Raw genomic sequence first — 24,768 nt, forward strand, 5'->3', positions numbered from 1 at the left:
CCTAGAGAGGAACGTACTTTGGTGAGAAAAGTGCAAATCGATTCCAGAACAACAGCAAAGGACCTTGTGAAGATGCTGGAGGAAACCGGTACAAAAGTATCTATATCCACAGTAAATTGAGTCCTATATCAACATTACCTGAAAGGCCGCTCAGCAAGGAAGAAGCCACTGCTCCAAAACCGCCATAAAAAAAGCCAGACTACGGTTTGCAACTGCACATGGGGACAAAGATCATACTTTTTGGAGAAATGTCCTCTGGTCTAATGAAACAAAAATAGAACTGTTTGGCCATAATGACCATTGTTATGTTTGGAGAAAAAAGGGGAGGCTTGCATGCCGAAGAACACCATCCCAACCGTGAAACAGGGGGGTGGCAGCACGGGGGTGGCAGCATCATGTTGTGGGGGTGCTTTGCTGCAGGAGGGACTGGTGCACTTCATAAAATATATGGCATCATGAGGTAGGAAAATTATGTGGATATATTGAAGCAAAATCTCAAGACATCAGTCAGGAAGTTAAAGCTTGCAAATTGGTCTTCCAAATGGACAATGACCCCAAGCATGCTTCCAAAGTTGTGGCAAATTGGCTTAAGGACAACAAAGTCAAGGTATTGGAGTGGCCATCACAAAGCCCTGACCTCAATCCTATAGAAAATTTGTTGGCAGAACTGAAAAAGCTTGTGCGAGCAAGGAGGCCTACAAACCTGACTCAGTTACACCAGCTCTGTCAGGGGGAATGGGCCAAAATTCACCCAACTTATTGTAGGAAGCTTGTGGAAAGGCTAGCCAAAACATTTGACCCAAGTTAAACAATTTAAAGGCAATTCTACCAAATACTAATTGACTGTATGTAAACTTCTGACCCACTGGGAATGTGATGAAATAAATAATACTCTCTACTATTCTTCTGACATTTCACATTCCTAAAATAATGTGGTGATCCTAACTGACCTAAGACAGGGAATTTTTATTATGATTAAATGTGAGGAATTGTGAAAAACTGAGTTTAAATGTATTTGGCTAAGGTGCATGTAAACTTCCGACTTCAACTGTATATTGGTCCAGGGAATATATATACTGTATACACTACCAGTCAAAAGTTTTAGAACACCTACTCTTTCAAGGGTTTTTCTTTATTTTATACTATTTTCTACATTGTAGAATAATAGTGAAGACATCAAAACTATGAACCAAAAGAAATGTTAAAGATATCTAAATATATTTAAATTGTTGGATTCTTCAAAGTAGCCACCATTTTCCTTGATGAGAGCTTTGCACACTCATGTCTTTCTCTCAACCAGCTTCATGAGGTAGTCACCTGGAATACATTGCAATTAACAGGTGTGCCTTCTTATTAAAAGTTAATTTGTGGAATTTCTTTCCTTCTTAATGCGTTTGAGCCAATCAGTTGTGTTGTGACAAGGTAGGGGTGGTATACAGAAGACAGCCCTATTTGGTAAAAGACCAAGTCCATATTATGGCAAGAACAGCTCAAATAAGCAAAGAGAAACGACAGTCCATCATTACTTTAAGACATGAAGATCAGTCAATATGGAACATTTCGAGATTTTTGAAAGTTTCTCCACGTGCAAGCGCAAAACCCATCAAGCGCTATGATGAAACTGGCAATCATGAGGTGGCAGGGTAGCCTAGTGGTTAGAGTGTTGGACTCGTAACCGAAATTTGCAAATTCAAATCCCCGAGCTGACAAGGTACAAATCTGTCGTTCTGCCCCTGAACAGGCAGTTAACCCACTGTTCCTAGGCCATCATTGAAAATAAGAATTTGTTCTTAACTGACTTGCCTAGTTAAATAAATGTTTAAAAAGTTTTTTTTAAATGAGGACAACCACAGGAATGGATGACCCAGAGATACCTCTGCTGCAGAGGATAAGTTCATTAGCGTTACCAGCCTCAGAAATTGCAGCCCAAATAAATGCTTCACAAGTTTGTAAGTCGCTCTGGATAAGAGCGTCTGCTAAATGACTTAAATGTAAATGTAAGTTCAAGTAACATCAACTTTTCAGAGGAGACTGTGTGAATCAGGCCTTCATGGTCAAATTGCTGCAAAGAAACCTCTACTAAAGGACACCAATAATAAGAAGAGATTTGCTTGGACCAAGAAACACGAGCAATGACATTAGATCGGTGGAGATTTGTCCTTTGGTTTGGAGTCCAAATTGGAGATTTTTGGTTCTAACTGCCATGTCTTTGTGAGATGTTGGTGAACGGATGATCTCCGCATGTGTATTTCCCACCGTGAAGCATGGAGGAGGAGGTGTTATGGTGTGCAGGTGCTGGTGACACTGTCTGTGATTTATTTAGAATTTAAGGCACACTAAACCAGCATGGCTACCACAGCATTCTGCAGCGATCATTTGTTTTTTAACAGAACAATGACCCAACACACCTCAAGGCTTTGTAAGGGCTATTTTGCCAAGAATGAGAGTGATAGAGTGCTGCATCAGATGACCTGGCCTCCACAATCCCCCGACCTCAACCAAATAGAGATGGTTTGAGATGAGTCGGACCGCAGAGTGAAGGAAAAGCAGCCAACAAGTGCTCAGCATGTATGGAAACTCCTTCAAGACTGTTAGAAAAGCATTCCAGCTGGTTGAGAGGATGACTGCTTTGCACACTCTTGGCATTAAGGCAAATGGTGGCTATTTGAAGAATCTCAAATATAAAATACATTTGATATGTTTAACACTTTTTTGGTTACTACATTATTCCATGTGTCTACAATGTTGAAAATAGTAAAAATAAAGAAAAAACATTGAATGAATAGGTGTTCTAAGACTTTTGCCCGGTAGTGTATACCAAAATATGATTACGTTCTGATCATTTGAAAATGTATTCACATGACTTGATTCAAGAAATGTGTAATAAAATAATAATGAAACAGTAATCCCATGCGTCTAAAGTAAACTAAATATAGTACAATATCAAAAACGCACAGTGTAGACAAACGTGTCCCAAAGATTTTGAACAGCACTGACCCTGCTGTTTTGCAGAAGCAGATATATAAAGTGTGTTTCGAATAAATAATTCCGAAAAGGAATTATTATTCTGCGTTTTTTTTCGTTTCAAATCAATTCAAGGTACATTTAAAAAAGATATCAAATTAATATAGGTGAGCAACTGTTATCAAATAATTAGTTAATTATTAACAATGACATCTACGAGAGCTAGTGACGAGAACGTTATTATATGTCGATCAAGTCCAGCAATTACACTGTTGTTTCTAATCGAACACATTTATGGGCTGCACAACAACATGGCGGGGTAGCTACTGCAGATAGCAAACGGAGTGACTCAATGTTGTTTTAGGTTTGTATCTGGTAAATTAGTGAAATTAGCTATCGTGCGCTCAGGCTCTCTGCGGAAGTGTGGTATTTTAATAGATAGTCACTCACCTTGAAAGTAGTCTAGTTGGATTGAAAACTGAAACAATGGTTCGTTTTTTTAAAGCCAACATCCGCGAAGTTTAGCCACAGCTAGTTAACCTAAATAACAATCCAAATAACATGTAAGTTAAGTCAAACCAAATAATGTAGTTAATTTGGCCATGATAACATTTGAGATCTAGCCGGACGACACACACTACAATATGTCCCGCTGCTCTGTCGTTCGTTAACTAGCTACCACAAGTACATTTATTTCCAATGGAACGCTGCGATTGCCTTGCGAACGTATACATCCAATTGTATGCGTTGACGGCTTGACAGACATGGTAGTAGAAGGTGAATGTTGAACTTTTGCTGAACACATATCCAGATGATGCTGTGTACAATTTTGCACAATAACGCTGTCGGTATGATCGAGGCGACACACTGTCATTGTGCTAAATGGTATGCAGCATCATCTGGATATGTGTGCGCAACAAAAGTTCAACACTCCCCACTCCGGTGCTACCATTTCTGTCAAGCCGTCTATGCATACAATTGGATGTATACGTTCGATAAATCCAACATTTGCACCAGGTACCAAAACGAAAATTGCTGTTGGTGTGATCGTGTTGTTCAACATTCATTTCCAATGGAATGCTGCGTTGCAGAGGCAGTTGCAGTTTGTTCTGTGTGGTGCATACAAGTTGGATTTATCAAAAGTATGCGTAGACGGCTTTAAAGAAACGGTAGCAGAAGGTGAATGTTGAACTTTTGTTGCACACATATCCAGATGAGGCGGTGTACCATTTTGCTCGTTTACGCTCTAGGTGTTATCGAGGTTTGGCTGGAGCAAGGAGTCCAAGTAGCCAGGCAATTTGAGGTCCCCGAACACTTGCATTCAGCTTTATCTAACATCTTTAAAGAGAGAGTTGTTTGTAGAATTATTTTGTGTGTGTGTATGTGCGCTCAGGATAAGACGATAACATGGAGTCCATTGACTTGGAGAGGGAGGACCCTCCTAGCTCACTATCTGGATATGCCAATGGCGAGATCATGACCTTGGAGATCTCAGACGTCTCTCCAGACTTGCTTGTTCTCGAGGTAAAGGACAGCAATCTACCTGAAAATATCCATGGCAGCCTGGACATGGAGATGAATGCTGACTTTCATGAGGATGATGATGATGGGCATGGTAAGAGAAGACAGCAAGGCTATTGGGTTGTGGGTTGGGCTAACTTGCGATTTAACTGGGTTATTAACTGTTCTAGAAATACATACAAGGTCAAAAGCATTTAAACGTTGTCCTTGTTGCTTCTGTCTTTTGTAAAGGTTTTGCAAATGTGGAACTCCAGTTCTTTCCCTGTGATGGCTGCGAAGCCTCCTTCACTAGCGAACCGGAGCTGGAGCAGCACTTGATAAGCTCTCACTCAATATGTGATGTAGCGAGTGAGAGAGGAAGACAGAAGGCCAAGTCAATGGAAACAGAAGGTGTCTCACCCCTGCACACCTGCATGACTTGTGGGAAGGTGTTCAAATATCTAACTTCATTCCGAAAACATGAGGAAACTCATATCAAAGCCCTGTACACCTGCAAGACTTGTGGGAAGGAGTTTAAATACCTAACTTCGTTTACAAAGCACCAGGACACTCATGTTGTACCAAGAACGAGAGGAAGAAGAAAGGGTAAGTCGATCAAAGCAGTTGGCCTAAGTGTCAATAAGAAAATGAAAGGCCTTCACATCTGCAAGCACTGTGGTAAGGAGTTCAAATACGTAACTTCTTTCATAAAGCACGAGAAGACTCACAGGATCACGAGAACCAAAAGAAGCCACAAAAAACAGAGGAAACTTTCAACTTCCAAGATTATTATACGTCTTCAAGGCATTAGGAAAGATGCCACAGAAACTCATGTAAGGGCCAACGAGAAAAACAGGAAGAACAGTGAAGATACTAATGATCAGGATGCATGTATTTTAATATCTTCCGCTGAGCAGCAAACGCCTGACACGAAACATTCTCCTCCATTTCCTTGTCTGGACTGTGGAAAGATTTTTAAGTTTTTCAAATCTTATCAAAAACACCAGAAAAGACATGCTTGGGCACAGGGCAAAAGTGAAGGAGTGCCTCCTAAACAGAAGCACGGACCAGAAGCGAAAGAACATATTAGATGTCCGGTTTGTGGTAGAGCATTCAACAAGCAAACAACTCGCAACAAGCACCAGAACATTTATCATCTGAAAAATAACTTGCATAAAAACACAAATGTATTAACGTGCTGTGAATGTGACCGCCATTTTGAAAAGGCAGATCTTTTCCAAAAGCACAAGTGCTTCCACCTGCGTAAGCATGTAAAGGCTTTCATAGAGGCAGGTAGGGTGAGCCAAGATGGGGATGTTTTCTATTGTCAACTCTGTGTCCTACAGCTCACCAGTGGACTGGAGTTTGAGAATCATGCCAGGGACAAACACCCAGACCAGTACCGCAAAATCCTTAAAGCGGTTGGCAATATCATCAAAGACACCTTGAAAGGCTTGCAGACACGAAGGGTTGACAATCAGTCAACAAGTCAGGAGGAACCTGAAATAAACTTAAACAGTGTAGGAGAGACTGAGGAGGATGGATTGAGACAATTCATTTGCAAGAATTGTGGGGAATATTTCCTATATCGTGTTTCATTTACATTTTGCGGGAAGTGTTTAAAGGATCGCAAAGACCGCAGGAAAGCATCCAAGGTGTACCACTGTGAGGAATGTGGCCAACACTTTGGCCGAAAGGATCACCTGAAGCGCCACAGTTATTCTCATTCTGGCAGTTCCTTTGTCTGTTCTGATTGTGGTGTTAAATTCAGGGATCCGGGAGAGTTGCGTACACATGAAAAGACTCATCAGGTGAGAAACCACGCCTGCCAGCAGTGTGGGAAGCGGTTTGAACAGGAAGAGGAACTGATGTTGCATCGTGAAGTTGCTCATCCAGAACCAGGCGGTTATACATGCCACCGGTGCGGCAAGACATTTAGTACAGTGAAAAATCTGGGAAAACACAGAATGATCCATTCGAATAAAACTCCCCATGTCTGTTCAAATTGCGGTACGAAGTTCAAGAGGCGTGAGCACCTGAGGCGGCATGAGAGCCTGCACACCAACGAGAAACCTCATCTTTGTCATTGTTGTGGTGATACATTCGGGCGGAAGGAGGACCTTAACACCCACCTTGGTAAAATGCACATCATATCAAGACATTTTCTTTGTAAAGCTTGTGGTACAAGTTTCAAGGACCGTAACGCTCTCAGGAGACATAGGTATCACGCTCACACTAAGGCTGGCAAGGTGTTCCAATGTGAGGCATGTGGCCTAAGCTTCGGTCGGGCGGATCATCTGAAGCGCCACAAGCACACACATTCCACTGAAAGACCCTTCTCATGCTCAATGTGTTACAAAGTATTCCACCGGGCAGACAACCTCAAGAAGCATGAAAGAAATCACAGGAACAAGTGGTTGGAATACCTGAACACTCACCGCCACAAAACGCCCAAGCAGGAGAGCAGATTTTCTGAGAGCTCCAAGTGGAAACTGCGTCGATCTGAAGCATCAGCCCTACTAAAGCTTATCCAGAGTCACTCCAAGCAGCAGCAACATATCTGCTACGTTTGTAAAAAGACTTTCAGGGGAATTTACTATCTAAAGAGGCACCGTCTACTAAACTGCTGTGTACAAAGAAATAAAATGGATTCATTCCGGTATGGGACTGTTAAATAACCTACTTTGGGGTTGATAATCTTGATTTAGAAGTGAAACTTCATTTTATTTTGTAGAACTCGTTGGTGTGTTTTTATATACAGTGAGCTGTAGAGCTGGGACGATAAACTGAAAATGATCGACACCGATTGCATATCGCAGGGATTGAGCTAATATCGTTCATTAAGATAGGTATCCTATACTAGAGAAATGTGACGTTTGAAATTAAATACGTTTGCTCATATGGGTGATTGTTAAGGGGACAATTGATGGTTACAACCATCAAACTAGGAGAAGTTTACTAAACAATCTTTTTTTTAAACGGTGGTGCACATCGTTAAACTTGTCGTGCGATTTTATCGTTATTGCATCAATTCAGGCAATTTATCATGATATGGATTTTTTTTGTCCGTATCGTCCAGCTCTAGTGAGCTATGGCTTGCTGTATATTGTATTGTCATGCATTTTCACAATGAAAATTATAACATCAAAATTATTGATTTTGTCTTGTTTCCTGTATCATATACACCCCCCCCCAATTCATATCTCCAAATATCCTTCAACATACTGGTATTGTTATAGTAGCAGTTAGGAAGCTTGCATGCATACTTTGTAGTATAGTTCTTACTCTTTACTCTTTACTCTTTTGTATTACTTTGAAAGTGAACAATGAATCACATGTCAATTACATGCAAAAAAAAGATTGTGTAATAAAGAGGAATCACTTTCCTTTCTGTTCCAAAGGGTCCACATGGTGGAGATCACAGAACATTTTTGTGGCCCAGGCTTCTATATTAAGGAAAGATTATACAAGGATGGTTTTGTGTTCAACCCTCACCATCCACAGATCTGGCATGGCACAGTCTTTGTTTTTCCCCTCTTAAAACAACTGGTACAAGGGCACAGAAAATGTCCCCCAAAAAGTAAGGATACATATTTTCCTGTGAATGTACACATTTTATATTCCGGGAATAAAGATCCTGTGAAAAGCCTAAGTTTTAAATTGCTTTAATTACAAAATGTTGCCACTATGACATGTTTTTATTTAATTTATGTTTGATAAAATAAAACTAATAGCAGTCTTGCAAGCATTCATATACTGAAGAAAAATATAAATGCAACATGCAACTATTTCAAAGATTTTACCGAGTCAGTTAATTTGAGGAAATCGGGCAATTGAAATAAATTCATTAGGCCCTAATCTATGGATTTCACATGACTGGGCAGGGGCGCAGCCAGACCCACCCACTGGGGAGCTAGGCCCAGCCAATCAGAATCAGCTTTTCCACACAAAAGGGCTTTATTACAGACAAATACTCCTCAGCACCCCTCAGATGATCCCGCAGGTGAAGAAGTTGGATGTGGAGGTCCTGGGCTGGAAAATTTGACTTACTGCCAAATTCTAAAAAAAAATGGAGGCGGCTTATGGTAGAGACATGAACATACAATTCTCTGGCAACAGCTCGTGGACATTCCTGCAGTCAGCATGCCAACTGCACGCGCCCTCAACTTGAGACATCTGTGGTGTTGTGTGACAACTGCATATTTTAAAGTGGCCTTTTGTCCCCGGCACAAGGTGCACCTGTGTAATGATCATGCTGTCTAATCAGCTTCTTGATATGCCACACCTGTCAGGTGGATGGATAATCTTGGTAAAGGAGAAATGCTCACTAACAGGGATGTAAACAAATTTGTGCATATGGAACATTTCTGGGATTTTTTTTTTTCAGCTCATGAAACCAACAAGTTACGTTTATAGTTTTGTTCAGAGTATAATCTATTGATTCATGGAATTCACATCTTGTCCACACATTCCCTCGAATATTCCAATTGTACACACATCAATGGTATTACATGTGCCAAAACATTGGATCAACTTTTTTTTTTGGGGGGGGGGGGGGGTCCCTAAAGAAGCAGAGGCTCAGTCTGGTTTTAGTTATAAAACAAGGCTCACTCTGTCCTCTCAGCCCAATATTGCTTTTTGGAAGAAAGAAAAATAAAATCGAGAGGAAAAAAAGTTAAAGGCACAGAAGGGGAGGAGCCCAAGGAACAGCTACCAAGTGGCAAAGGCCCTCACATGATAACATCACAATGTTATAGTTGTTTTTATGATGACATGGTAAAATCCTACAAAAAAACTCAATTTAGTTCTCTATACTGATCATTCATGGGGGACAAACATTTGAAACAGCTCACCCTGCAACACGTGGCAAGTGATTAAACTGACTCACCATGATGTAAATAATGACAGAACATAAATTCAAATTCATTGAGAACCTTTTTATATTTCAAGTTTAATGTAAATAACTACTAATTACATCCAATCCACATGTGACAGTAAATGAGAAGCATGTTGACATAAATAAGAGCAGTGGAGATTACCAACACAGAGCCCCCTGGAGGTCTGACTGGTCCCCTGAAAAAGCACCCAGGGGGTCATGTCTAGCTGGGATACAGCTTGTGAAATTGATGTCAAAGTAGATTTTTTTTGTGCATTTCAGCAAACCCACCTAATACTCCTAACCTGCTGTGTAAGTTATCCTAAACCTGTTACAAAAAGTTAATTGACAAAAGCTGTATTCCTTCTAGATAAAAACCACGCACGAGAGGCCAGAGCCATTTTCGAAGGAATTATGGTTTCAGGCAACAGAAGGAAGAATAGAGTAGAAACAAATGGCAAAATGAGCAAACAGTGCTTTCAGTTTTGGTTTGCAATCCTCACAGACCCTCAAATAACATCTACAAAAGATAGATGGTAGAGGCACCAGAATAAGGATGACAGACATGTTAGGCCAAACACACTTTTTGAAAAGGCACTTCACACTGGCATACCGTGTCATCTGTGCCGATGTCTGTTCACAAATGTCAAAGAACAGGTTGGCTAAAAATATGAATTGAAGATGATTAGATGAGTCTTGCTAATGTGATTAAAATGTTGCAAAAGCAGTGCGCGTGACACAGAAAGACAAGCTATATAGATGAAAGAAATTCTTTGCCACAATGCTAAGCCTCACTGAAGCTCATGAATATTCGAGAGTCCGTTCTAAATATTCCAGTTATTTTCCACCACAACATTAGACTTTAAAAAAATAAGGCCGTAGAAAAAGAGATTGTTACAAAAAGATGCGTTTTTCCTTGTCCTATCTGCAGTTCTGCTAGATCAGAGCTGGGTGAAGGTATAGCCGTCTAGCCGAGAGATAGGACTATCCAAGCACAGCGCCGGTCTCTTTGCACAAAAGCTTCACAGTGGAACAGTCTCCGTCAAAAAGTAGCATTCTTGTTGTGTGGTGCGTTAGTTTCTGTTGAGGTTTCTCAATTCCCTCAGTTCCACAAAAGGCGAGAGAGAGAGAGGAACATTCTAACAAACTAGTCTCACTAGTCGTAACCTTACTAGTTTTTATATTTTTTTTTATTTAACTAGGCAAGTCAGTTAAGAACAAATTCTTATTTTCAATGACGGCCTAGGAACAGTGGGTTAACTGCCTTGTTCAGGGGCAGAACGACGGCTTTGAACCTTTTACCTTTACCTAGTTCGGGGAGTCGATCTAGAAACCTTTAGGATACCTGCCGCCCGTAGTAACCTTACAACCTCTAAATGAAACACTTCACACAGACGCACTCAATATACAGCTGAGGTCACCATTCATACACATTACAGACATCTTAGTTCTAGTTCTGGCTGCTAGCTCTAGATGTCTTCCAGCTCTGGTGAAGGGAGGGATAGACCAGTCCAGCATAGACCTTCCTTTCTACCTCACAGCACTCACAATAAAAACATCAAGTCAAAAATAGAAGGCCTATTGTTTTCCCACTTCACATGCTGTCCCTTTAGCTTGCGTGGGTAACGGAAGGATACTGAGGAGCATCTTCAGTCCCCTCCTTCACCCTGTTGACAGATGACACTACCATGTCCTCTTCTCCATATGGATCAGTCCCACAGAGCAGCTAGAGCCCATCCCCTACCAGGAATCCCCGAGGCCCAGCAGAGGCCAGGACCAAGGTATGGTTGTTTCCCCCCATATTGCACGTAGTCAGCTCCGGCTCGCCTCCCTCAGTGGAGCAGAGTGAGAAGCCCCAGAGGGAGCAACAGGGTCAGCACAGACCAGACTCCCCAGACAGGGGCGGCAGCACTCTTCCCCAGCTCTCTCTGGGCACAGCCCTCGCCTTTGTACCCGCTGTAGCACTGGCACTGGAAGTGTTGCCTGTACCTAGCCAGCTCCCCCTGATCTAGCTGACCGGTCACCTTCAGCTTTCCCCCCTGAACACTGATGCTGTGGGTGAGGGGGTTGAGGTGCAGGTAGGCGTCAGTGTCTGAGAGCGTGCGGAGGCAGCGGCCATGGGAGGTGCACAGCTGCTGGCTGCACAATTCTGCTGCCGTAGAGACGTTAAGCAGGTACCGTCCAAGCGGACCGCGTAGGTAGTCATTCAGACTGGAGCAGCTGGCCTGAGGGAGGAGAGCGAGAGAGTGAAACACGGGTGCAGACTCAGAATGGACAAACACATGTTAACATTTAAATTGTGGATAGACGGACAGGATATAGTTGTTCCAGAGGGGAACACCAGGGGTGTATTCATTAGTCAGATTCCGTTGTCTGTTGCAAAACGTTTTACAATGGAAATTGTTGACTCCGAACAGAAAACGTTTTGCAACAAAAACCTGATTCAATTGAAAAAAATACATGTAGGTCCCTCACAGTTTTGTTGTTTTCGCTGTTGGCTTCAGTTTGGTTCCTGCGACTAATGAATACACCCCAGACTGATGACTCAAAATCATCATGCATAATCTATGAATTGTCAAATAGGGGTGTCCCCCAAATGGAACCCTATTTCCCTACAGGGCGTTGGTCAAAAAGTAGTGCACTATGTAGGAAATAGGGTGTCATTTGGGAAGCACACAAAATGGTGTCATTCATAGATAATGAATAGTTTGAGTCACTTTATAAGGAAATAGGGAATTTTCAGGGAGAACACTCACATTGCTGCTGCTGTAGGTACGTTACAGAGGCGAACACCAGATTGATGACAAACTAGACTATGGATAATCTATTCGTGATCAAAATAGCTCTTGAAGGAGAACACTCACTTTGCTGCTGGCGTAGGTATGATCTCCCCAGACGATGACCCCAGCTGCTCCCAGGGCTACACTCTCCCCAATGGTGGACACCAGGTCTGTCTGCAGAAACACACACACTCAGTCCGGCAGCACATTATGAACACACTGGCCACGTTTGAGATCGACTACATTGCAGCCAGCGACCACAGACTGACAGATCTACAAATCATAAATGAGTGATCATTCATAACGTAAGGTGATTTGTAGTTTAGTCAGTGGCTGACCACTATGACGTTGAACGTAATCAATCTGAAACAAACACCCTGCCCTCTATGAACAGGAACATGTCATCATTTAGTTAACACTGACCAGCTGAGCTCACCCGCGCCCTTTATAGTTCACGTCTGCGTCCCAAATGGCACTCCTGTTCCCTTCAAAGTGCACTACTTTTGACCCATAGAGCTGGTCAGCAGGTCGCCTAGTGGTTAGAGAGTTGGGCCAGTAACCGAAAGGTTGCTGGAGCGAATCCCCGAGCTGACAAGGTAAATATCTGTCGTTCTGCCCCTGAACAAGGCAGTCATTGTAAATAAGTATTTGTTCTTAACGGACTTGCCTAGTTAAATAAAAAAAGAGCTCTGGTCAACAGTAGTGCACTAAGGAATAGGGTGCCATATGAGACGCATTCACATTATACTCGACATTCTGAATCATCCAATCTATTCTCAAGACACCCGGATTTAAAAACACAGACACCAGATGTGTCACTCTCCCACACACATTCTTTCGCGCCGACACACTCGTTCAACATGGAGAGGTCTAGGGCAATTATATCATGGGGTCGTCAGTTCAGACACACTCCAACGAAGAAATTAAGCATGGAGTCGACAGGCCTGTAGGCTAACCATGACGCCTTATTCATTCAGAATATTCCGACACGCAAAAAAAACTTCTCGGTCCGTCTCCCATCCAGTGTGTCTGTGTGAAGAGTGGTCCAGTGGGAAAGTAAACACTGACGCCCCGGCTGCCTGACAGCACCCCATTCATCCAGTCAGATAGACACACTAGTACCAACCTCTCCAACATCACCACCAGACACAAAAATTGCCAAAAGACTCCAGCCACCTGAGACATGGACTGTTCTCCATAGCCTGGCAGGTGGTACCGGTGCATCAAGGCTCAAACCAACAGACTCCTAAACAGCTTCTATCTCCTGGCCATAACACTGTTGAACGCCTAACAACTACTGCTCCCCCTCACCAACTACTGCTCCTCCCCCACCTCCGCTGCTGCTAAAATGATTATTGATTTGATTTATTACTACCACTACGCTGTTGTTCATCGATTGCCATTAGTATCTATGTATCCTGCTACTGGTCACTATTACATGTATATACACAGTGTACAAAACATTAGGAGCATGACAGACTGACCAGGTGAAAGCTATGATCCCTTATGTTACTTGTTAAATCCACTTCAAATCAGTGTAGTTGAAGAAGGATTTTTAAGCCTTGAGGCAATTGAGACATGGACTGTGTATGTGTGCCATTCAGAGGGTGAATGGGCAGTTTTTTTTTAACTGCCTTTGAATGGGGTATTGTAGTAGGTGCATGGCGCAACGGTTTGAGTGTGTCATGAACTGCAACGCTGCCGGGTTTTTCACGCTCAACAGTTTCCTGTGTGTATCAAGGGTAGGCATGGTAGCCTAGTGGTTAGAGCGTTGAACTAGTAACCAAAAGGTTGCAAGTTCGAATCCCTGAGCTGACAAGGCACAAATCTGTCGTTCTGCCCCTGAACAGGCAGTTAAACCCACTGTTCCTAGGCCGTCATTGAAAATAGGAATTTGTTCTTAACTGACTTGCCTAGTAAAATAAAAGGTAAAATTTAAAAAATTAAAAAATTAAAAAGAATGGTCCACTACTCCAAGGACATCCAGCCAACTTGACACAACTGTGGGTAGCATTGGAGTCAACATGGGCCAGCATCCCTGTGAAGTGCTTGACACCTTGTAGAGTCCATGCCTGACAAATTGAGGCTGTTCTGAGGGCAAAATAGGATGCAACTCAATATTAGGAAGGTGTTATTAATGTTTTGTACACTGTGTATAATCCTGCTACCAGTCATTTTTCAGTTCTGTTTCCATGTACAGTATAACAGCTAACAACTATTAAAAGTCTAGAAGCCTATCAATTCATTTGTGACTCTAGTTTGGGTAAGAATCAGTTGCTTGAGACAGTATTTTGTGCGCCGCTATGTGCACGCACACCCGCTATCTGCACGTGTGTGTTATTGGAAAGTTGGCAATGGGTAATGATATTTGGTGTAGAAACCGCAGACAGACAGACATATGTAGGTTTCTGGGGAAACACAGGCGACTCTGTTGCTGGACACGAGTGTGTGAGTTCTATATTTAGCACCTGACATTATGTAAGCCATGGGCTTTAAAAAAAAAAAGAAAAAAGGAGAGCGGCACATTCTAGGAGCGCAGATGCAGTCATTTTATAACCAACGTTTCAACAGGGTATAAAGCCTTTAACACTGTATGTGGTCTTGACATCTCATAGGGAGGCTCCTCTCATCAACCCTGTTTAAAAACCGGAGAGCATTTTGATGATGGATCGTTAGATTTTTAGGCCCTGTCAAGAGTAACACAGTGCTATGCAAGACCAGAAGGAACCGGTCTGTGATTATCCACGTCGCTCAGAAAGACCGCACACTGATGCTCTTGTGGAAACGTGATTGGCTGCATCTACACAGGCAGCCCTATTCTGACCCCCTCCCCCCACCACCACCACCCCCACACACTTATTTTATACCACCTTTATTTAACCAGGTAGGCTAGTTGAGAACAAGTTCTCATTTGTAACTGCGACCTGGCCAAGATAAAGCATAGCAGTGTGAACAGACAACAACACAGAGTTACACATGGAGTAAACAATAAACAAGTCAATAACATAGTAGAAAAAAAAGAATCTATATACATTGTGTGCAAAAGGCATGAGGAGGTTGGCATTAAATAGGCCATGGGAGTGAATAATTACAATTTAGCAGATTTACACTGGAGTGATAAATTATCAGATGAACATGTGCAGGTAGAGATACTGGTGTGCAAAAGAGCAGAAAAGTAAATAAAATAAAAACAGTATGGGGATGAGGTAGGTAAATTGTGTGGGCTATATACAGATGGACTATGTACAGCTGCAGCGATCGGTTTCAAGTTGGTGAGGGAGATAAAAGTCTCCAACTTCAGAGATTTTTGCAATTCGTTCCAGTCGCAGGCAGCAGAGAACTGGAAGAAAAGGCGGCCAAATGAGGTTTTGGCTTTAGGGATGATCAGTGAGATACACCTGCTGGAGCGCGTGCTATGGGTGGGTGTTGCCACCGTGACCAGTGAACTGAGATAAGGCGGAGCTTTACCTAGCATAGACTTGTAGATGACCTGGAGCCAGTGGGTCTGGAGACGAACATGTAGCGATGGCCAGCCGACGAGAGCATACAGGTTACAGTGGTGGGTGGTATAAGGTGCTTTAGTAACAAAACGGATGGCACTGTGATAAACTGCATCCAGTTTGCTGTGTAGAGTATTGGAAGCCATTTTGTAGATGACATCGCTGAAGTCGAGGATCGGTAGGATAGTCAGTTTTACTAGGGTAAGTTTTGCGGCGTGAGTGAAGGAGGCTTTGTTGCGAAATAGAAAGCCGGCTCTAGATTTGATTTTGGATTGGAGATGTTTGATATGAGTCTGCGAACAGTTGAAAAGCATGCATTTGGTTTTACGAGCGTGTAAGAGCAGTTGGAGGCCACGGAAGGACTGTTGTATGGCATTGAAGCTGGTTTGGAGGTTAGATAGCACAGTGTCCAAGGAAGGGCGAGAAGTATACAGAATGGTGTCGTCTGCGTAGAGGTGGATCAGGGAATCGCCCGCAGCAAGAGCAACATCATTGATATATACAGAGAAAAGACTGCATGGCTGCGTTTATACAATTCTGATATTTTTTTCACTAATTGGTCTTTTGACCAATCACATCTGATCTTTCCACATCCAATCTTTTTCGGAGCTGATCTGAACAGGCAGTTCAGAACAAATTCTTATTTTCAATGATGGCCTAGGAACAGTGGGTTACCTGCCGTTTCTGCCCCTGAACAGGCAGTTAACCCACTGTTCCTAGGCCGTCATTGAAAATAAGAATTTGTTCTTAACTGACTTGCCTGGTTAAATAAAGGTAAAATAAAAATTAAATTGGTCAAGACCAATTAGTGAAAAAAAATATCAGAATTGTGTAAACGCAGCCATGCAGTCTCACACACACACACTCACTAAACTAAGAAAATGCATTGAGCTGCAGAAGACCAGAGATGCTAAGGGTGGCTTCTAAGTGCATCTTTTTATTGACGAAGAAAGCGGACTCGAACAGGCTGGAAAAAGATGGCGGAAGCGGACGATTAAGTGGATTCTGAATCTAACGGCGGTAAAATCAAGGAGAATTGGAGTATTGTCCAAAAGAATGGAAAACGGAGCAAAGTAATGTACAGTGATGAGAATGTCCCTTCGTATCTTGTAGGAGCACGGTTTGTTAATGAGGAGCAGTTGAGCAGAGTACCAATCTTGAAGAAACCATTTGAGCTATCCAAACTGGTGGAGAGAGTGATGGGTAAAGTGAAGGCTGTGAGGTTCACGAGAGGCAGGCTTGTTTTCGATTTTTTGTGCTTCTGCGGATCAGAAAGGAACGTTCGTTGCGCCTCACCCGATTTGATAAGTTGGAAGTGTCCCTTCGGAACAGGGCACCCCTTAAGGGGGCTATAGCTGGCGTCTCGTGGGGTTATATCCCTGGAGTGCTTGATGCACGTCGGATGAATCGTGTGGTGAATGGTGAAAAAATTAACAGTCTATATGGCAGTTACGTTATTTGGAGTTTCTCCCTGCAGTTGGGATGTACAAACTACAGCCAGTCAGAGCATTTATCCCAAGACCAATGCAGTGTGATCATTGTAAAGCTTTTGGACATGTTTCAAGTTTTTGCAGAAGGGAGAAGCCCGAAATGTCCAAGTTGTGGAAAAGATCATATCGTGCTTTTTAAAAGTGAGGAAAATGTGACATGTTGCAACTGTGGTGGGAACCATGAAGCTACATATTTCAATTGCCTGACAAGGGTGAAAGAGAATGAGGTGTCCAAATGCAGGGCTGTCCAGAGCATTTCATATGCAGCAGCTGTTAATGGTTTGAATGGTGCTCCTGAAGAGTCCATGGTGGTGGATAGGCCTTCAATGCAGGCTGCAGGGGTTGCCTTTCACCAACAGGACCCAGATATTTTAAAAGGTTAAGAAGGTGGATTTTGTGGCCTTTATAGCTATGGTAGGTCCAGGAAGATAGATATTGTGGATGCGGTGGAGTTCCATGGAATATTGGCACAAGCCGTACCACCCTCTCAGGCCCTAGAACCCGAGAAGGAAGATCTGGAGATTTGAAAGAAGGAAGAAGTGGGAGTTTTGTTTATGTCAATGTACTATTTTTGGGGGGGTGGATTAAGTTAGGGAAACTATAACATATGGATTTGCTTTGTACCTCGTTTTTTGTTTTCAATCTGTCCAGTTGGTTGCGGCAATATACCTTTTTGGGTTGTAGTCCGCCATAAAACCCACAGAAGAATAAACTGAGAAAGGCAGCTATAGTAACAGTCCGCTGAGATTGTCAAAAGCTACTGTGCGCCTGGCTGACTTCTTACTGGAATAACAATAACAGTGATATCAGGTTTCTGCACAGCACAAGCTACTGTTGTGGTGAGTAGCCTAATATCTATAGGTACAGAATTAAACGACGTTGGCCCTCACCTCAGTCAGCGGAGTCAGCTCATTGGCATACGTAGGCCGGGTGTAGACGAAAACGGGCCGTGCAACTCCGTCGCCCGCTGAAGCCAGCCGCATCCCCTCCTTCACCCGGTTCCGGACAAACTGGCGCCCGAACGTGGTGGAGCGCAGCACCGTGCCCATGTAGACGGAAGGGAACAGAGCCGTGCTCTCAGTCCACAGCCAGGTAAGCTGGTCATTACGGGCCACATCCACATCAGGGCAGCGGCCTGTGTAGTTCTTCAGGCCGCTCCGGTAGTCGTGGTTGTAGCAGTCTGGGAACAGGTAGAACCCCCACAGTTGGTTAGGCCGCAGGCTCTTGGCCAGCCTGAGGGTCTCCAGCATGAACTTTCGGGCCGACAGCTCAAACTCCTGTTGAGCCACTTTCCCCACTCGCTCCGGGGGCCAATCCGGGTTTTTCTTGGCCACTAGTTTCCGGGATTGGTCCCGGTACACGTTCTTGACGTCCCAGTTGCGGATCCACAGCGGACGCCACTCCTCCCAATCAATTACGGCGAGGCCTTTGGCGTTTGGTTCACGTATGTATTTGTGCACACCTTCGGGCATCTTCTCCTGGTGTTGCGTGAGACTGGCGGCCTGAGGGATTCCACCGTTCACCGCGGTGCCGTCACGCTCGTAATAGGGGTACAGCCCTAACCGGTCCTTATAGAAGATGGTGAGGTTCTGTCTGACGAAGCCCTCGTTGGGCGAAGCTACGATCTGGAACTGCTCCAACGGGAAATGCACACCGTGCCGGGGGCCACAGTCCTCCGTTGGGGCATTCCAGGCGAGGAGCAAAGGCTTCTGGGAGAACAGGGGCCATCTAGTGGGCTTCAGCTCTTCAGCTCGGAGGACATTCCTGGGAACGAGCAGAGCCAGGAGCAGCAGCCAGGGAAGCTGGCCAGTCAGGGCCAGGAGAGTGTGAAGCGCTAACCCCATGACCACCTTCTCTGCCCTGGAAGAGAGACACAATGACAATGCAGATCTTTAAAAACACAGCCAACGGAATCAGTCTCTCCAGTTAGTTTCTCTGTGTAGACTATATAAATGTGGCCTTGATCCAAAGTAAGCTATTGCTGAATGAAAGGGTATGTTTAGTTACTGTGTACTGTCTCTTAGGTGCCCTCACAAAAACAATTTCTCACTGTGTTGTGTAATAATTACCCTTGAGCAAGAGTGGGTGTGTTATCGACAGCAAATCAACATTTTCTTTCACACACTGATAGGCACACATATACTGGAAATTACCATCCAACATGACAGGGTATAATAACATGTAAGATAGAGGGACATTTAAAATTACATTTTGGTACTCTACTAACATTGATTGATTAAAGGTAATGTAAGCCTTAGGGCTGACCCCAATTAGTCGTTAGGCTGTTGGTTGACCAAGATTGCTTTAGTCAAGCAGTAACATATATATATACACACATATATATATACACACACATATATATATATATACACACATACATATATATAGCAGGATTACTATTGCAACAACACATCATCAGTAGGGTAAAACTAACCTGTCTCACGACGGTCTAATCCCAGCTCACGTTCCCCATTAGTGGGTGAACAATCCAACGCTTGGTGAATATATATATATATATGTCTGGACACACCTACTCATTCAAGTGTTTCTTTATTTTTACTACTTTCTACATTGTAGAATAATAGTGAAGACATCAAAACTATGAAATAACACATATGGAAACATGTAGTAACCAAAACAAAGAGTTTCGACAGGGTATAAAGCCTTCTTCAAAGTAGCAACCCTTTGCCTTTGACATTTTTGCGCACTTGGCATTCTCTCAACCAGCTTCATGAGGTAGTCACCTGGAATGCATTTCAATTAACAGGTGTGACTTGTTAATTTGTGGCATTTTTTCCTTAATGCGTTTGAGCCAATCAGTTGTGTTGTGACAGGGTAGGGGGGTATACAGTAGGTAGCCCTATTTGGTAAAAGATCCAAGTCCATATTATTGCAAGAACAGCTCAAATAAGCAAAGAAAAACAACAGTCCATCATTACTTTAAGACATGAAGGTCAGTCAATCCTGAACATTTCAAGAACTTTGAACATTTCTTCAAGTGCAGTCGCAAAAACCACCAAGCACTATGATGAAACTGGCTCTCATGAGGACCGCCACAGGAAAGGAAGACCCAGAGTTACCTCTGCTGCAGAGGACAAGTTCATTAGTTACCAGCCTCAGAAATTGCAGCCTAAATAGATGCTTCAGAGTTCAGACATCTCAACATTAACTGTTCAGAGGAGACTACACGAATCAGGCCTTCATGGTCAAATTGCTGCATAGAAACCACTACTAAAGGACACCAATTAGAAGAAGAGACTTGCTTGGGTCAAGAGACACGAGCAATGGACATTAGACCAATGGAAATCTGTCCTTTAATCTGATGAGTCCAAATTTGAGATTTTTGGTTCTAACCGTGAAAGGGATAAATGTAATGCTCTGATCCAATGGAAACATCATAAAATAGGTCTACCTGATTACTTCTCATCAGTGCTGGACTTGGACTGAAATAGGTTCCAGTTGTCATTTTGGGTACTGGTACTGTTTATATTTAGATGTATGAGCTCTACAATACTTTTGAGCTAATAAGAGGAACAGGAGCTCAAGCAGGAGAAAATGTGCGGTGCCGGTACTCAGCTCCGGTTAGCTCCTGCCCAAGTCAAGCACTGATTCTTATCCCTTGTGAAAATAGCCTACAGCTTTGTCTGTCACGAGCTCACTGCCGCTGGAAACTGAGGGCCCAGAATATTTTATACAAATGTTTCAAGTTTGCTAGCACAAGTTTCGTGCCTGACCCAAGTTAATACAATGTTTCATGTATGCTGCAGACAGGCCATGTGTAGCCAATGTGATGTATAAGATATTTATTTTTAGGATATATATATTTTCTACCTGCAGGCTGCAATGTTTTTATTTGTTGGCTTTATTTAGGCTATTTTTACATAGTTGGCAATGGAAGTAACTTTTTAGGTTAGTATCATTTTCATTTAGATAGAATTTTGATGAACCACATTACAATGATTTTGAGATATGGAGATGTTATTACAAATTAAATTAAACTGTTTCACGAAAAGGTTGCCACCTCATGTAGCCTATCATCAGCAACTTCAGGAGAGTAATGGCAGTCTGCAAAAGCTAGGAGGAGGTTGGGTCAGGTTAAGTTTTTTTATTTAGGTTATCTGGATCTCTGGCACCCTCTTAAGGAATTGGTCTTATTCATCAAATGGTAATCTTAAAGCATCAGACAAGCTCAATGCATATCATTTATTTTATTGAAACACATAGGTTGTGTCTATATGGAAAAATACACGTTAAAAATATTTAATTATAGACGACTTTCAGTCCAACAATATGTTTTATTTTGGGGGGGGGGGCAGCCCTAGTAGGTCTACATTAAAATGACTCAAATAAACACATAGGCAAAGAGACAGACACAAAACTGACTGACAATGCATGGGGATATATCTTATTCCTGTCCATGTAGACAAATACTGATGACTGCATTTGACCTTGCCTGGCAATCAGACTGATACATTTGGTTCACAGTCAGATTAATTCCGTACATTTGTTTGGAAAATTGCCTCCTACAAGCCAAAATGGTTGATAAAAATGATATTTTAACTTACCATACCGGTTGTCCCTTTTGCAGGTAGGAATGTAAGACAATATATACACTCCATGAAAGTATAATTAAATAAACGTTTAAGTGCCTTTAGTGTGCTCAGATTTCTATCACATGAAGCATGCACAACCATTTTATTGGCATGTATGCATGCTTTTTTTTTTGTCTTGTGAGCATGATTTACATTTACATTTAAGTCATTTGGCAGACGCTCTTATCCAGAGCGACGTGATCGAACTCTGGATGCACTACAAACGCTTTGAAAAGTTGGTAATTATACTTTCATATGGCTATATTGTCTCACATTCCTACATGAAAAAACCCAGCCACATGGAAAACCGGTAAAGTCAAAAATATAATTTTATTCAACACTGGCTTGTAGGCCTAGAGGTCGCGAGAAGAAACTTTTATGATCCAAACGCTCATTTCTGCCGGACGTAGAACTGAATGCAATTCAAGTTTTTGGTGTCAATGTCTGCTGCCTTTGACGCGATCCGAATAGAACAATACACTCAAATGTAAAAACCAAACCAGCTCGCCAGTTAACCACAATGTGATTTGTGTGAATAATTATCATTAAACGAATACGCTTGTGAAGTAATTCACGTTAACGTTATATGAATACGACATTTACCACATACGCATTCGAGCACACGTTGTAGCGGTAAACGCCGACAAAAGTTAGCAAGAGCTAGTTTCACAGTCCTGCGTTTACGTATTACTACATTGTAGCCAAACACAATAGAACGTTAGTGTATGATACAGTTTACGAACTGGGCAATAATATCACACTACTCAATCGAAATGTAGCCACACTTAGTTGACCAAGTGATTCTGACCTGTAGCACTCGACTCTCTCAGGTCCCAGGACACCGGTTTATTCCACTCGTGTGGTTTCAAACAAAAAACGAGATAGACGACTCTGCCGAGTTCCTGGTAAACATATAATTCCGATGGAAATGTTCCAGCAGTTTTCTTGCTGACAACATATTATATTTCGTGCAAAATCCTACGTGGCCTACGTCACTAAATGTTCGGCATTGAGCCCAGTTCCAACTTCCAAGTAGAAGAAGTATTCCGAGGTGCTACGAGTTCAGCACTGCTCGTTCTATTCTACGGGAAATGGGCGATACGTTTCGAAATTGACGTCAATGTTTAGGCTACTTTGTCTTACTGATCAATAAAACATCTATGTCAGTGGTCTAATGAATGGGGGGTGAAATGTGTATGTTAAAGCAATACTAATGTCTTTGTGTTTCGTTTTTGGTTTGATATTTGCTTCCGATTACACCCCTTAAATTTCAATAGTGGTGTAGTCTTCCAATTTCGCTGAGGAAGGGATATTACTGGCACTGCTTGAGCTGAACTACTGTACAACGACTACTAGCTGGCCTAATAATACCAGCATCACATTACAGTAATGTGGATGTCCACTCTAAACGAGCATAAAAACATTATTGGCGGTAGATGGCTTGTTAGTCTGTGTGTGTGTTATAATTCAATCACAATATTGTAGGCCTTACTGATCATTTTCTGGGAGGGAACTGAAAAGCTATGTGATCATAGCTACCCGTTCCAACATTTCAGGAAACTGCAATAAAGCGTACAGCTGTGTAACGACATCCTTTCATCCACGGTTCAACCCCTAGAAAGTATGATGTCAGCTGCCTTTGAGTTTGCTGTGGACATAGCTGCTGTTCCTGAAGAGTTGGAACCACTGACTCTGTGCTGACTCACCTGGCAGATTCAAAAAAACGTAGATTGGGAAACTTCTCCCATGGGTGCTGACCAAGCATATCAAAACCTAAAGCAGGAAATTCTGTCTCTCTTTCTCACTCTCTGTTTGCTTCTTCACAGATGTCATTTCAGGATTTGATTTGATTCATAGGGAACACAGAAGACCAGACCATTTTAAATGATCTGTGATACCTAAAGGTATCTTAAACGGGGCTTGCTTTACATCAGTGCCATGTGTATCTGTCTGCACTGACCGTCCATGGTTGAAAGCCTTGCTCTTTGCTCCTCTCTAAGCCCTGTGGAGTGAGCAGTAATTGGGGCGAAAGTTTGGAGTTGCTACTAACACACCTGGAGTTAACCTACAGTAGTAGTAAAGTCACTACAGTAGAGAGGCACTACGTTATTGCTGCTTTCATTTAGCAAAATGCAATCAGTGCTATAGTATGCCACCCACAGCTAGACAGCTATTGACACAGATGTGTGCCACAGGAGGTTGGTGACACCTTAATTGGGGAGAACGGACACTCACTAACTCTGACACACACACACACACACACACACACACACACACACACATTAAACAGATATGAAAAAGCTGAAAACACTTGTTGGAGGAAATTGTCATATTATCTAATTAAAATTACTTTACGCATTGAGGCCTGTAGGTGGTATTGTTAAAAAGGCATTAACGTGATGTGCCTCCTGTCATAGCAGATAACACTCACTGTGTCTGAAATACAGCTGTTAACCATGCTGGGGTAACTGATTCAAGGAGTAGAGTACATCATTTTTTATAATAATATGATAAGTAATATATTCAGAGAAAGAAATAGAGTTTTAAAAAATAAGAACGCAGACAAATATGTGACCCTGTAATCAGTTGTTGAATGAATCTGTCTCCCACTTACCCAACAGAGGCTACAGTCCTTTTCCTCTGAAATCTACCGAAGAGGTCTAGATGTGTAGTATAGACCAGTTGCTCTCCCCCTTATAACATTGGCTTAAGTGTCTTTGTTCCCCCTGCATTGAAAGTCCTTTGAATGGGCCAGTAGGTCAGGCAGAGGTGCAATGCCTCTCTCTCTCTCTCTCTCTCTCTCTCTCTGTTAGAAAAAACAGCCTTACATCTTATTTCAACCTTTGGCAGACCCCACCTCTGTCCCTCCCCCATAACCCTGACAACCTGACCCCAGGCTCATGAATTCAATAAAATATACCACTCTCACCAGGGGCTCAAACAAACCAAGAGGCACTTCCGTTCCTCTCACGCTCACAAGTAAATTCAGATTTTTCCCTTCCTTTATGAGTAGACTGACAGGTTGTTGGACTAGGTATTGGACTAGGTATAAATTCTATGAAGCAT

At 42.6% G+C, this 24,768-nt stretch overlaps 2 protein-coding genes across 4 annotated transcripts; one reads left to right on the forward strand and one right to left on the reverse strand.

Annotated features, from left to right (window-relative positions):
• Positions 1 to 3,234: 3,234 nt before the first annotated feature.
• LOC135539661 (zinc finger protein 729-like) lies at positions 3,235 to 8,144 on the forward strand. 3 transcript variants are annotated; one of them, XM_064965689.1, is made up of 3 exons: positions 3,235 to 3,328; positions 4,358 to 4,579; positions 4,717 to 8,144. In XM_064965689.1, the coding sequence occupies exons 2-3, from the start codon at positions 4,372 to 4,374 to the stop codon at positions 7,140 to 7,142; spliced, it is 2,634 nt and encodes an 877-aa protein (XP_064821761.1). In that variant the 5' UTR covers positions 3,235 to 3,328; positions 4,358 to 4,371; the 3' UTR covers positions 7,143 to 8,144. The 3 variants fall into 3 exon arrangements, with proteins under 3 accessions (XP_064821761.1, XP_064821760.1, XP_064821762.1); XM_064965690.1 differs by having other exon boundaries at positions 3,269 to 3,328; positions 4,215 to 4,579; XM_064965688.1 differs by having other exon boundaries at positions 3,250 to 4,579.
• A 1,251-nt stretch (positions 8,145 to 9,395) lies between these two features.
• LOC135539662 (hyaluronidase-2-like) lies at positions 9,396 to 22,801 on the reverse strand. Its single transcript, XM_064965691.1, has 4 exons — positions 22,511 to 22,801; positions 18,001 to 18,970; positions 12,205 to 12,294; positions 9,396 to 11,565 (listed from the first exon to the last, which is right to left on the reverse strand). The coding sequence occupies exons 2-4, from the start codon at positions 18,952 to 18,954 to the stop codon at positions 11,173 to 11,175; spliced, it is 1,437 nt and encodes a 478-aa protein (XP_064821763.1). The 5' UTR covers positions 18,955 to 18,970; positions 22,511 to 22,801; the 3' UTR covers positions 9,396 to 11,172.
• Between the last annotated feature and the right edge of the window lie 1,967 nt (positions 22,802 to 24,768).

The sequence above is a fragment of the Oncorhynchus masou genome, chromosome 5 (genome assembly GCF_036934945.1).
Source record: "Oncorhynchus masou masou isolate Uvic2021 chromosome 5, UVic_Omas_1.1, whole genome shotgun sequence".
Lineage (NCBI taxonomy): Eukaryota > Metazoa > Chordata > Actinopteri > Salmoniformes > Salmonidae > Oncorhynchus > Oncorhynchus masou.